General features: G+C 37.8%; 4 protein-coding genes across 5 annotated transcripts; 2 read left to right on the top strand and 2 right to left on the bottom strand.

The window, feature by feature from the left end:
* The first annotated feature begins 741 nt into the window (after positions 1 to 741).
* On the top strand, positions 742 to 1,791 carry LOC118755247 (phosphatidylinositol N-acetylglucosaminyltransferase subunit P-like). The gene is made up of 2 exons (XM_036490096.1): positions 742 to 945; positions 1,005 to 1,791. Exon 2 carries the CDS (start codon positions 1,256 to 1,258, stop codon positions 1,751 to 1,753), a length of 498 nt encoding a protein of 165 aa, XP_036345989.1. The 5' UTR covers positions 742 to 945; positions 1,005 to 1,255; the 3' UTR covers positions 1,754 to 1,791.
* On the bottom strand, positions 1,778 to 2,639 carry LOC118755246 (pre-rRNA-processing protein TSR2 homolog). The gene is made up of 3 exons (XM_036490095.1): positions 2,462 to 2,639; positions 2,259 to 2,397; positions 1,778 to 2,190 (listed from the first exon to the last, which is right to left on the bottom strand). Exons 1-3 carry the CDS (start codon positions 2,576 to 2,578, stop codon positions 1,868 to 1,870), a joined length of 579 nt encoding a protein of 192 aa, XP_036345988.1. The 5' UTR covers positions 2,579 to 2,639; the 3' UTR covers positions 1,778 to 1,867.
* A 2,665-nt stretch (positions 2,640 to 5,304) lies between these two features.
* On the top strand, positions 5,305 to 7,247 carry LOC118755245 (DNA replication complex GINS protein SLD5-like). 2 transcript variants are annotated; one of them, XM_036490094.1, is made up of 4 exons: positions 5,305 to 5,476; positions 5,563 to 5,679; positions 5,740 to 6,193; positions 6,257 to 7,247. In XM_036490094.1, the coding sequence occupies exons 2-4, from the start codon at positions 5,581 to 5,583 to the stop codon at positions 6,376 to 6,378; spliced, it is 675 nt and encodes a 224-aa protein (XP_036345987.1). In that variant the 5' UTR covers positions 5,305 to 5,476; positions 5,563 to 5,580; the 3' UTR covers positions 6,379 to 7,247. The 2 variants fall into 2 exon arrangements, with proteins under 2 accessions (XP_036345987.1, XP_036345986.1); XM_036490093.1 differs by having other exon boundaries at positions 5,306 to 5,679.
* LOC118755244 (zinc finger protein DZIP1L-like) lies at positions 6,454 to 10,178 on the bottom strand. Its single transcript, XM_036490092.1, has 5 exons — positions 10,079 to 10,178; positions 8,331 to 10,001; positions 7,252 to 7,399; positions 7,024 to 7,186; positions 6,454 to 6,958 (listed from the first exon to the last, which is right to left on the bottom strand). The coding sequence occupies exons 1-5, from the start codon at positions 10,176 to 10,178 to the stop codon at positions 6,473 to 6,475; spliced, it is 2,568 nt and encodes an 855-aa protein (XP_036345985.1). The 3' UTR covers positions 6,454 to 6,472.
* Between the last annotated feature and the right edge of the window lie 1,249 nt (positions 10,179 to 11,427).

Genomic DNA, 11,427 nt, shown 5'->3' with positions numbered 1-11,427 from the left:
ATTTTTTATATGAATTGTGGTTAATTTTGGAGTACTCTTTGGTCCTTAGGGAGTACTCTTTACACGCATGCATGGAGTAGTCGCGATTTTTGCAGGGAGTATTACCGGCGTGAATTTTTCTACGCACGCACACAAATAAATTTGCGTGCGTGATTTTTCAGAGTTGCATTTCTGTCCAATTTCAGAAGTTGAGCAAAATTTGAGCATAAATGCAGAATAGCTTCGATTCCAAAAAAAAAAACGTACGGGGATTGATAGAGAACATTAAGGTGAGTATAACGGTATATTTCTTTTCTTGCGGAAACAAAAACTACAAAAGTTATTAAGGGTCAAATTTCAAATTAAACTATTTTTTAAATAAAAAAGTCTTAAAAAGTAATATATGGATTTTAAAAGTTTTGACCTCAATCGATAGGAAATTTAGTTCCCTTTAATTTGATATGCATACTTTATGTATGCCTTGTTTAGTTTTCACAAAAATCTAATTAATGTACGCAGAAAGGAATTGCGCTTCCCTTCTGCGGCAACACAGAAAGGAAAATTCTACTTGGGGAGGATTATATTTATACCAAATTAAAGGGAATCAAATTTCCTATCAAATGAGATCAAAATTTTTAAAATCCATGCATTCGTTTTCAAAAACTGTCAGTTTGCTCTCAATTTCCCCTACTTTGCAAGTTTTTTGCGTACGCGAACGCAACTGTCACAAAGCAGAGAACCGAGTACGGGAACGCTTTCTGGTAAAAACCTGTAAATTCTTGCAACTTCTTGCGAGTTAGGGAACGCAACTATTATTTATCGCCTGTGAAAAGTTCGTACATAAGTGGTACATATGTAAAGGATAGAATTCTGTTCTTCAGAATAATTAAATGCGTCCATTATGTCTTTGCACTCTGATACTGGAATAGATGCACGATCGGAGAGTAACAACAAGACCGCAGAAGCGTAAGTTTAAGCAAAATTTCCAATAATCCCTCCATTCATATCTTCCACTCTTATTGCAGCACAATCAAAATCCCATTCGAGTCAGTACAGCGTGCAGTGATAGTTTATCGGGTATTAAGCGTTGATAAGGAACCGAGTCGTAATTTTGTCCAAAAGGAATTGCGTTTAGTGGGTGATGAAATTGAAGTACACTTTAAAGCTACTCATGTAAAAAACTTACGAACAGCAATCACATCCTTTTTCGGATCCCTCTTACTCTGTACGGACACAATCAAAGAATTTGCACCAAGTTCTGAAACTGCTAACACTAATGCCAGAGCACACACCTGCACCAACACCGCATAGAGCGGTGTACGGTTTCAGTTTTTATTTACTTTTCTTTACTCTATTTATTCTATATTTAATGTGGGCGCTTTTGCCAACTGAAAGTTGGGGTCTAAACTACCTGCCAGATAAATACTTCGCTGCATATTTACCAATACTGGTACTTATGGGTATGTTCGTTTTTGAATTCTTCGTATATCCGGGAATTTGTTTGGCTATGACACCCAACGTAGATGATGTGGAGTCTGTGATGGATACTGCTTTATTATTGCGACATGCCGAGGGTGATAAATCTGTAGATTCCAAGAATAATAGTGTATGGGCGCGTGTTAGATACATTAAACAAGCGACACCACGAAAAGAACGCGAAGTGCTTTCCAACTGTGACTTTTGCAATAGTACACATCGTCTACCAGCAGCACATGAACAGATATCTACATTGAGGTTTTTGGATTTACAGGATGTTAATAGTATTTTTGATTAGAGGCATCAAGAAATAAAGCTACAATTTATGTATGTACAGTATTTTGTTTCATTTATATGTATACCGGTTTAGAATTCATTAATTTCAATAAAATTTTCGTAGTGGCGACAAGTTTTACTTTCTTCTCGTGCGCACTGTTGTCCAACCAGGTTCAGGCTCTGCAAATTCTTGCTTTCTACGTGTTTGAGAGCGTGTTACGCGACTACAACTGGCAATATCGCTGTCTTCATCGTCAACATCCATATCAGCGTCAGAGTTTCCGCTACTGTCATCATCCTCTGAGGATGAGTTTTCTCCTGCAATTGGCGTATACACAATTTTCACATCGGGTCGTAGCCATTCCTTGCCTTGCGGTAGTTTGCTTAATTCACTTTCGATTTGTGCATATTCTCCACTGAAGCAGAGCGATTTATATCGGAGCAAATTCCTACAGATTTCTGGGAAGAAATTGATATAAGTTTATAGTTTACAAATATGTTATGTTCATAGTACTTCATACGTTTACCTGGTATGGAACCATCCTCACATATCGTGTCGAATTCTTGATCCAGCAGTTCCTCCACAACATCTTGTAGCTCACCTTGTGTTATGTTCTCATTACCAATGCAATACTTGTAAGTGTACTCCATGATTTCAATAGCTTGCTGGTATAAGAAAAATAAGGTAAGTATTATGCAAAGTGGTTGGTTGGGGTTGACTTCGCATTACCTGTTGCCCATTGCGACCGCCCATGCCATGCTCAACTGCTAATCGCAGATTTTGCCAGTTATTGAAGATTTTCTCTAAAACTAAGCGAAAGTTTTTCTGAAAATCTGTTTGAGCCATCCTGTCGGAGTTTATTGTTTTGATCAAAAAGACTTTGCGGCGAATGTCAAAGCAAAAGCCGTAATAAACACGTGAGAACAGTGGTGGTTGTATAGTGTTGCCGCTCCTAGTTTTTTTGGAACCAAAAATGTAGCAACCCAATAAACACTAAAAAAATATTTCTCCAACCTTGGAGAAATTCATAGTTCTCATGTTGATATCCAACATCCCACCAAACAATTTGTGTTGCCAGCAATAAGAAAACGTGTCGCCCTCGGAAACAAATTTATTGCCGGTAATATTGCCATCGAATCGATTTCCTATTACCGGTCGCTCTAAAACGTCCGCCGAAGGCAACTCGCCTGGGCGAGTCGTTTTCTTATTACCTGAATGAGTCCTTTTCTTATCGCTTCAGGCGATATTTGGAATAATTTTATTCTTTTTAATACTTCATTTATTTTTTTTTGTACCAAATTGCAACTTACAATCGGAATTAATTCATTTGCGACTGTGCGACTTCCTATTTTTTCAATCTTGTCCTTGGGCATAATTTAGATGCTTTTGGCCAATACTATTGACGCCATATTCATAATTAACTTAAGTTTCGGAATTTTTGAGAAATTTTTTATTCAAAATTGACATGAACGAAGTGATGTTGCCGATTTGTCACCTCAGCAATAAATCGGTGAGTCGCCAATTTGTTGCCATTGACGATTGTTGCCTATTTCTCATGTTTTGCATGGTGGGATCATTCCCCAACTCACCTCTAACCGACGCGCAGATACGTAATAAGTGTTAGGGAAACGAATTTTTAATTACCAAGTGAAAAACTAAAGCTAAATGAAGAGGAAAATTACCAACAAAAAGTAAATAATCTTCAGAGTATCCTCAAATAATCTGGAAAGAAAATAGAACGCGCAGTGAATCAAGTGGCAAAATTACTGTCGGACTGTATCCTGAAGTGAATTATTGTAATACGATTTTGCTTAACTACATAATACAAAAGGAGTAATAAAATGAAAAATTAATCAGGGCTATCACGAAATCCATCGTAGAAAATGTACGAATACGAATGCCTGCTACGAATACAAAAAAATTGCTATCACTGAATCCGAGTGAACTCGAAAATATCATTGCCAGCTTCGAATGCTGATTCGAAATCAGTTAGTGCATAGGAAACAACAGACATTTATGTATGTCATTTTGCTCACGCTGGCAATCAGGCGCAATGGCCGAGTGTGCAAAGCACTAGACAGCCAATTGAGAGAACCGAGTCCGAGTCCGAGTCGTGGGGTAGTGGAGATTTTTTTCTTTTTTTATTTAATTTTTGTTTATTTTTTTAATAAATATTTTTTTTTAGTTTATTTTTAGCTTAGATTTTATTATTTGAAATAGAATTTTTTTTTTTAAATAAATTTTTATGATATTAAAGTAATTCGGTTTATTTCCTAATAAATTGTTGCTAAACTATTATTTCCTCGATTCATGCAAAATATTAATTCATTAAATACTAGACGCACGCAGATGAGTGCGTGCATGTACATATGTATGTATGTATAGCATTGGTATTTTACGTCCACATTTACACAAATATATGGAATTATATCAAACTACATATAACAAATTTAGAGTATAATAAATATTTAATATTAAAAATAATGCAGCTTTCTTCCACTATTTTTAAGATTGAGTGATTTTAAATTTTGTTCCGGCAGCATAATCTCATCGTAGAGTATCTGTACGAATCTTCATTACGAACGGATTCAATGAAGGCTCTCTACGAATTTCGGATTCTATTCGGATTCTGTGATAGCGCCTCCGTAGATTTCACGAAAATCGAAGCTACGATGGATTCTGTGATAGCCCTGAATATTTAAATTCATCTATGTATGTCGTTTCAATCAAAAAGGTATAAGGTATTTTACTATTTCAATTTCAGTATTTCAATGATGTGTATGAGACCAATTGGAGAATTACATTGGAAACAGTCCCTTTTTCATACAAAGAAAAATGCCCTTTTTGTTGAGAACGCTATGATCCTCCACTTGAGGTACTGTTGAGAAAGAACGTTGGAGATTTGAGAAATTAGGTCGAAAACGTTTTAGCAACGAAAACATGATTTCGAAGTCGGTCAGAACATGGTATTACCTGCGTACTAGCATTTTCAACGCGACTAGAATTCAACAAGGTGGGTTTACAACCATGAACCAAAAATACAAGATCACGTAAGAACGCGACGTTGTATTTGTAACTGGTTTTGAGAAAAAAGTTTGCGAAAGCGGGTTCGTCAGCTGGGCGTTTGTTTATATCACAAGCACCACTATTTTACACTTTTATTCAAGTAAAGAAGAGTTAATTCAACATGACAACACATTTTAAAGCATTTTGTTGCATCATTTTACCTAAATTGTGCGTTTAAAGTGGCTGACAATAATTTTGGCTAATTTTGGTTTTCGTTGTTTTCTTTGCTTTGTTTACTTTTCGCTCGTTTTCCAGTGAAACAAGATGGCGTAGAACCCGCTAAAAAAATCTACTTTTTTCACTCTCTTGTTCTTACGTGATCTTGTGTCTTTCGTTCATGGTTTACAACTTCAGCTTTTTATCAATCATGGTTGTATTTTAGTGCATTTAAATTTGTATATTCATGTAAATTCGGCATCTTCATAAGACACCGCAGCTTATAATATTTCAAATTACTTCAGGTTTTAACTATCTCGGAGTAATATTAGTTCTAAAAAAGCATTAAAACAGGCACTAGGTATTAAGTAATTTTTTTCGGCGTTTTAATCTTCAAACAGCACTAAATCTAGTGCTTAAAGCACCAAGTTGGCAATTGTGGGCACCGGCACTTCGATAGTGCAAAAAAATAAAACCATTCGATACTATCGATAGTTTTACAGCTGTAAATCCTATCGCAAAGTAATGGATATGATTACTTGTTTACAATTCACTTAATTTGTTTTTGTTTGCGGGCCGCGGTGTTAAAATTTTTATTATTTTTATAGTTGAATTAGGGAATAATAATGTCCGACGACGATACCATTCATCCCTTAAGCGATTCTGAACATATTACAGATTTTGACGACCACGTAGATGAGGAAGAGTTAATAACTGCACAAAAGGTAATACGTAACGTGCGCATAATAAAATCTTGAACTTCTGACCCTTGCTTTCCCTCATAGGTACTAGAAATTGTAGAAACCGCATGGCAAAATGAATTATGTGCACCAGAAATTCTTCAACACCAAACCGACATGATGGAGCTGATGCTCGGTCAAGTCGCACACATGGAGGAAAATATGAAGGATTTAGATAAAAACGATTTTCGTTTCATTGTGCATCAAATGGAATTAGAACGCATACGCTATGTGATGGCCAGTTACCTACGTTGTCGATTGCAAAAGATAGAAACTTACACGCGACATATAATAAATGAGGAAGAGGCGCGAGATGTGTCTGAAAAAAGATTATCGCCGGAAGAGGCCAAATACGCGCAAGAGTATGCCGAAAATGTGGAGCAATACTTCCAGCAAGTGGCGTTGCAGTACATGCCCAATATGCAGCGTTCAGAGGCGGATCAACGAATAGTTCGTCCAAACCTAATGAGTCATGTTTTCATCAAAGCGAATGTGGCGGGTAAGAGCAATAAGTGAGCTTCAAATTATTATTGAAAATATCGTCCTTTTCATACATTCCTAGTGCCTGCTGTTGTGGTTGGCGTCGATGACGAGGAGGTGGATCTAACTGCTGGCTCGCAGCACATAATACCCTACCAACTGGTATCCGATTTAATTCATAAAAATCAAGCGCAGCTAATTTAGAAGTAGTGTCTACCTGTAATAGATAGCATAAGTACAAGTATAGATGATTTAAATTAAGCTTATTTTATTCCGTATTCAAACGAGCTAAATTGCACTAATCCATTGTCAATGGCTTCAAAGGTTCAGTATCACTTCTGGCACCATTTCCGGCAGCATTTTGGGCAAGTGTGCTAAACATAACACGCTTACGTGTTTGTGGCAATGGTACTGCTGTTCTAGGCGTAGCATGCACTTCTACAGTCGTTGGTTGTTGATCGCTTAAGATGGTATTGTCGAATCTCGGTTGCCGCATTGGTGATGCCAGTATGCGTTCCAAGCGTTGCTTAAATACATTGCTTTCACACAACCTTTGTGGTGTTTGTATTGGTGTAGAAGTGACCTCCAGGTCTTCAAACCCTTCAACATCCGAGGGAAGTTGTACGTCTTCGTGTCCACGACGCTGAACAACGTATGTTTCTTTTGGCTTAATTGGTTTGGCGTGCTTAAGCATATCTTCGACAGGGGCAGGTAGTTTTGTAGAGCAAAGCTTGTCGACAAGTTTTTTGATTTTGTTGCGCGTTGCATAGAAATTTGGATATTTCTGCGGTTCCGAAAATATATTTTAAAAATTAGTTATTAATAACACATGATTAATCCATTGCATACCTGCTTCAACTTGTGCCGTTTGTGTGAAAGCTCAGCACTCAGGCGTTTCATTGCTGCTGTGGATATGCCATTTGTCTTTGGTTCCAGGCCGCTTGCAATCAAGCGTTTATTCGCCAAATGCTGCGCATCGTTACGGGTGCAGGGTTTTGGTTTTTGCGGTACTCTATAAAAGAAAACACATTTTATTAAAATTCAATGTATCACATTCATAATTGCAAACGTAATTACTTGGTTTTTATTCTTTGTTTGACTCTTGCCGCCTCTGCAGGAGTTGGTTCTACCTCTGATTTGCTGCTACTGCCATCACTTTCGCTTTCGGTGCTTAAGGTCTGTGTTATGTCCGTGCTGTCATTTCCGGTTGCAGCGGTTCCAGATTCTATAAAAATTTTGGAATAGTAAAATTTCGCAAATATATCTCCATGTATATAAAATATAAAACCAACGATTTTCAAATATTAAGTTTTAAATAAACTGTTAGTAAAATAATAATCCCGATTTGTGTTATTATTCTATATAAAGTCTAGAAAATTTTATTACATATTTCGCTAGCTTAGAGTGAAAAGTTGCTATATCCACTTTTCTAAGGAAAGTTATTTTCGTGCAAAAAGCAAAAGCAAGTGAAAATGCATCGTTTTCGAAAAGACCGAACTTACATATTTTATTTGTTACCATTTCTATTCAGTGAAATGTAATTTACAGAATAGTTACAGAAAATGTGACAAGTCCCAAGGAATACAAAAACGTTTCATTAACAAGTGCTTGAAGAAAATGAGATTGAAAGGTTTTCATTCTATCTCGGAAGTTTGAAAAACAGGACTTAGCGACTTTTTGCTTTAAGCTAGTGATTTGCTTTTTGTGAATTAACAAAGGACGATTTAAGGCCGTTAAATGTTACATTCTTTTAGGCGCACCATTCGAAAAAAATTTTTTAAACTAGAAATTTTTCGGTTTCAAATTCAATGACGCTTTTTTTTAGTTCAGACTTTTCTCTGAAATGGTCAATAAGCTCATATCTTTGCTTGGCGTGCAATACCGCATATACGCGAAATGCAATACAGCGTATATGATAGTCTGAAAATTTCACAAAAGTGCAAATAAACTTATTTTCTTCTAAACTTTGAATGTTTTTCTAACTGAGCTAATATAAGCTTCTATTGCAATTATTGACCAGTGAATTTGTGAAGTAGGCCAACACTGAGACAGGATACCGAAAATAATTATTTTTCTCAGCCACCACAAAAGTGTTATTGCATTTTGCGTTTACGCGGTATTGCACGCCAAGCGACGCAGTATATTGTATCGTGTACCTTTCCTCCTCACTGCAACGTCATGAAGCTTCTCCGCTTTGACAAATGTTCTGTTACTTTCAGTGCTCTGCGAATATAACTCCTCTCCTTGCGTATTCTTTTTATTCGACGCAGACGATTCTACACTTTTAATTTTGCGAACACGCGGCTTTGGTTTCACAGCAGTTGAATCTTGTCTGTCCTCATTACCGTTAATGACATATGTCTCATCAGCGTCTCGTTGCGTTTTTTGAATCGCAATAGGCTCTGCCAACAAGGTTGAACTGCGTTTAATGCGAGGCATGCGCTTTGCCGGTTCAGGTCTCGGTCCGGCGCTTACGCTAGAATCGCTCTCCGTACGATTAAATGTAGTGTAGGTAATGTCCCGCGTAGAATCCTTTAAAGCTGAAGCTTTTTTTACACTAGTTACTATATCGACGGCTTCTACAGGCGTGACAAGCTCTGCAGCATTGCGCTTCTTTATCTCACGTTCAAGCTCTTCCAGTTTCTCCTTATAGTTCACTTCCATATTGTGCACGAATTCCTCAAGTTTTTCGGCGCTTTTTTGACCGATTTCAACAACTTTCTCAGTTAATAGTCGCTCAAGATCTTCCACCGAGGGTGAGCCGCGTCTTTGCAGTGCCGCTGCTACTGCATCAACGCTGTCATCTGCTGCCCTCCGCTCTGATCTATCATCACCTCGTGGTTCGACACTCGTGATGCCAGTGACTGGCACAGAAAACGCCGTTGTTGTTGTTGTTTTCGCTTCCTCCAATGTATGCACAATTTCTCCAAGTTTCCGATTTATCTCCGCTATGGACTCCTCATTATTGGCCTGCTGCGATTCGCGCCACGCCTCGAATTCTTGTATTTTGGCCTGCAGCTTACCAAGTTGTGCTCTGCGTTCCCTCACCTCGCTGCTATCAGTGCTCACGCTGTTCAAGGTGGCATCGGCACCATCATCCTGCTCCTTTGTCTCGAGCAATTCGCTTTGAATAGCGACGCTCTTCATCGATTTTGGCGGTTCGCGTGGCGTGGCGCGTCTGCTATGCGACGGCGCCGCCCCGCTGCGTTCGCGTATGTCGCGTTCTGCGTTGTTAAGGCGCTCCTTTAACTGCTTTATCTCCAGCTCCAACTTGACGGCGTTGATCAACTGTAAATCGTTATGCTCGCGCTCCCTTGTGGCAGCGCTGGCCGGCGTTTCGGTGCGACGATCAGCCGCGGCGTTGCCACTAGCGGCAACGGTAGCCCCTATATTTGGCGCATTGACTGCCACGCGCGCTGCATGCCGCCGGCTAATGTGTATATTTAGCGCCTCATTACTGATGAAGCTCTTCGTGCACAGATGGCATGGATATACCACCTCGTGTATGGCCTCGATTTGTGTGATCTTCTTGTGCAGCTGTAGAATCTCATTATTCGCCTCGGCTAGCGATTTACGCAATTTGGCGACATCCATTTGCGAGTTGGCGTGTGCTTCGCGCAGCTCGCGTATAGTTTCATCGAGGAATTTACGACAGAACAACAGATACTGTATGGCGAACTGCGAGACTACGAAATACTTGGCGATGCCGCTGTCCAAAATGTTGGTGTCCAACATTGCGGCCAATGGTGCTTCGGAGAGGTGGCTCAATAATCCGTCCACCTGATCGATTCGTTGATCCTGCAGAAGGCGATCTATTTCAATCGAGCCTATGACGAGAAACATTGGTTGGTTAAAAAGGATAGTACATTTAGTTCTTGATAATGTGTGAGTGTGTGTAGTTTACCTAAGATGTGCCAGTCGATGGGTCCATCTTTGTATTGGCGCAGTTTGAAACCTGCTTCGCGCGCTACTTTAGGGTAATTGTAATTAAAACTAATAGCCATTATAAAAAGCTAACATATCTTACTTTTGGACACATATGTAAACAAATGAAAATATTAAGTTCTTCCTGAAAATATGGATTTATTTTTGTTTGCCCACACAGTTAATAGTGGTCGCCAAGCAACGAATTTGAAAGACTCAGCGAAAAGTTTTTAGGGGGATGAAATGAACATTCAGGGTAGGCGGTCGGAAAGCAGCTCTTTCCCGCTCGAAACATTGACAAAAAGTCAGTATCACATCGTCGCAGAACGAAATGATTAGCTTAACGCTTGAACACTTTTGGGAAATGATGCAAACGAAATTGATAAAGGTTTTGCGAGAAAAATCATTCTTTCTGACGAAGCGCATTTTCACTGCTCCATTAACTTCATCGTTGTCGCGAAAATATGCGGAAGAGAGATACAAGGTTCTCGAAATCGATTCCCCAGTTCCAACGTACTAACGATTCAACAAACGGGCGACAACGGTGGCCAGGAGGCGGATGTTCTCTATCTTGCTGGCGCCAGTAGCGAAAATTATGCAGATACCCTTTGCGCCGAATCGTTTCCAACACAGTCGGGTATACAAGAACAAACTAAATTTATTTCAGGCCAAACTTTTTTGGGAATAACATACTGTTACATGTTATCTTATCTTACAAATAATATTTTACATTATTTTATTTTTTAATTTATTTCATTTTATTTTTTTATTCTACTTATATTTTATATATTTTTTAAACCTCTTTTTTTTGACAGGTAATGCAATATTTACTCTATCATATAAATTTACTAAGACTGCAATCTTCAAACAGGTGGCAACTCTCTTAGTTTTTTTCTTTCTATATTTTAAGCTAGACCTTTAGCAATACATCAGTGAAAACTGAATTCAATTTCATGCATCACTTTTTGAGTGATGCACGTACAAACACACAGACAGACAGAAAAAATTCTAAAAATTGTTGATTTGGCTTTTATTGCTCTAATAAAGAACCCCATATTAACTTTTCCTTAACATCTATAATGTACAGATATCAGCTTGTTACAATTTTATTATACATATGTATGTATAGATAGATATTATGCATATGTTTTATTTATTTTATATTTTTTATATGTTATATGTTTTGTATTTAATATTTCAAATTTTATATTTCATACATATTTTTTATAGTATATTTTATATTTTAGATTTAATTTTTTTATATTTTATATTTTATATTTTGTATTTTATATTTTATATTTTATATTTTATATTTTATATTTTATATTT

This window comes from Rhagoletis pomonella, unplaced genomic scaffold, assembly GCF_013731165.1.
Source record: "Rhagoletis pomonella isolate Grant_MI unplaced genomic scaffold, Rhpom_1.0 Rhpom_scaffold_05724, whole genome shotgun sequence".
Lineage (NCBI taxonomy): Eukaryota > Metazoa > Arthropoda > Insecta > Diptera > Tephritidae > Rhagoletis > Rhagoletis pomonella.
This window is presented reverse-complemented; position numbering and strand designations above follow the sequence as displayed.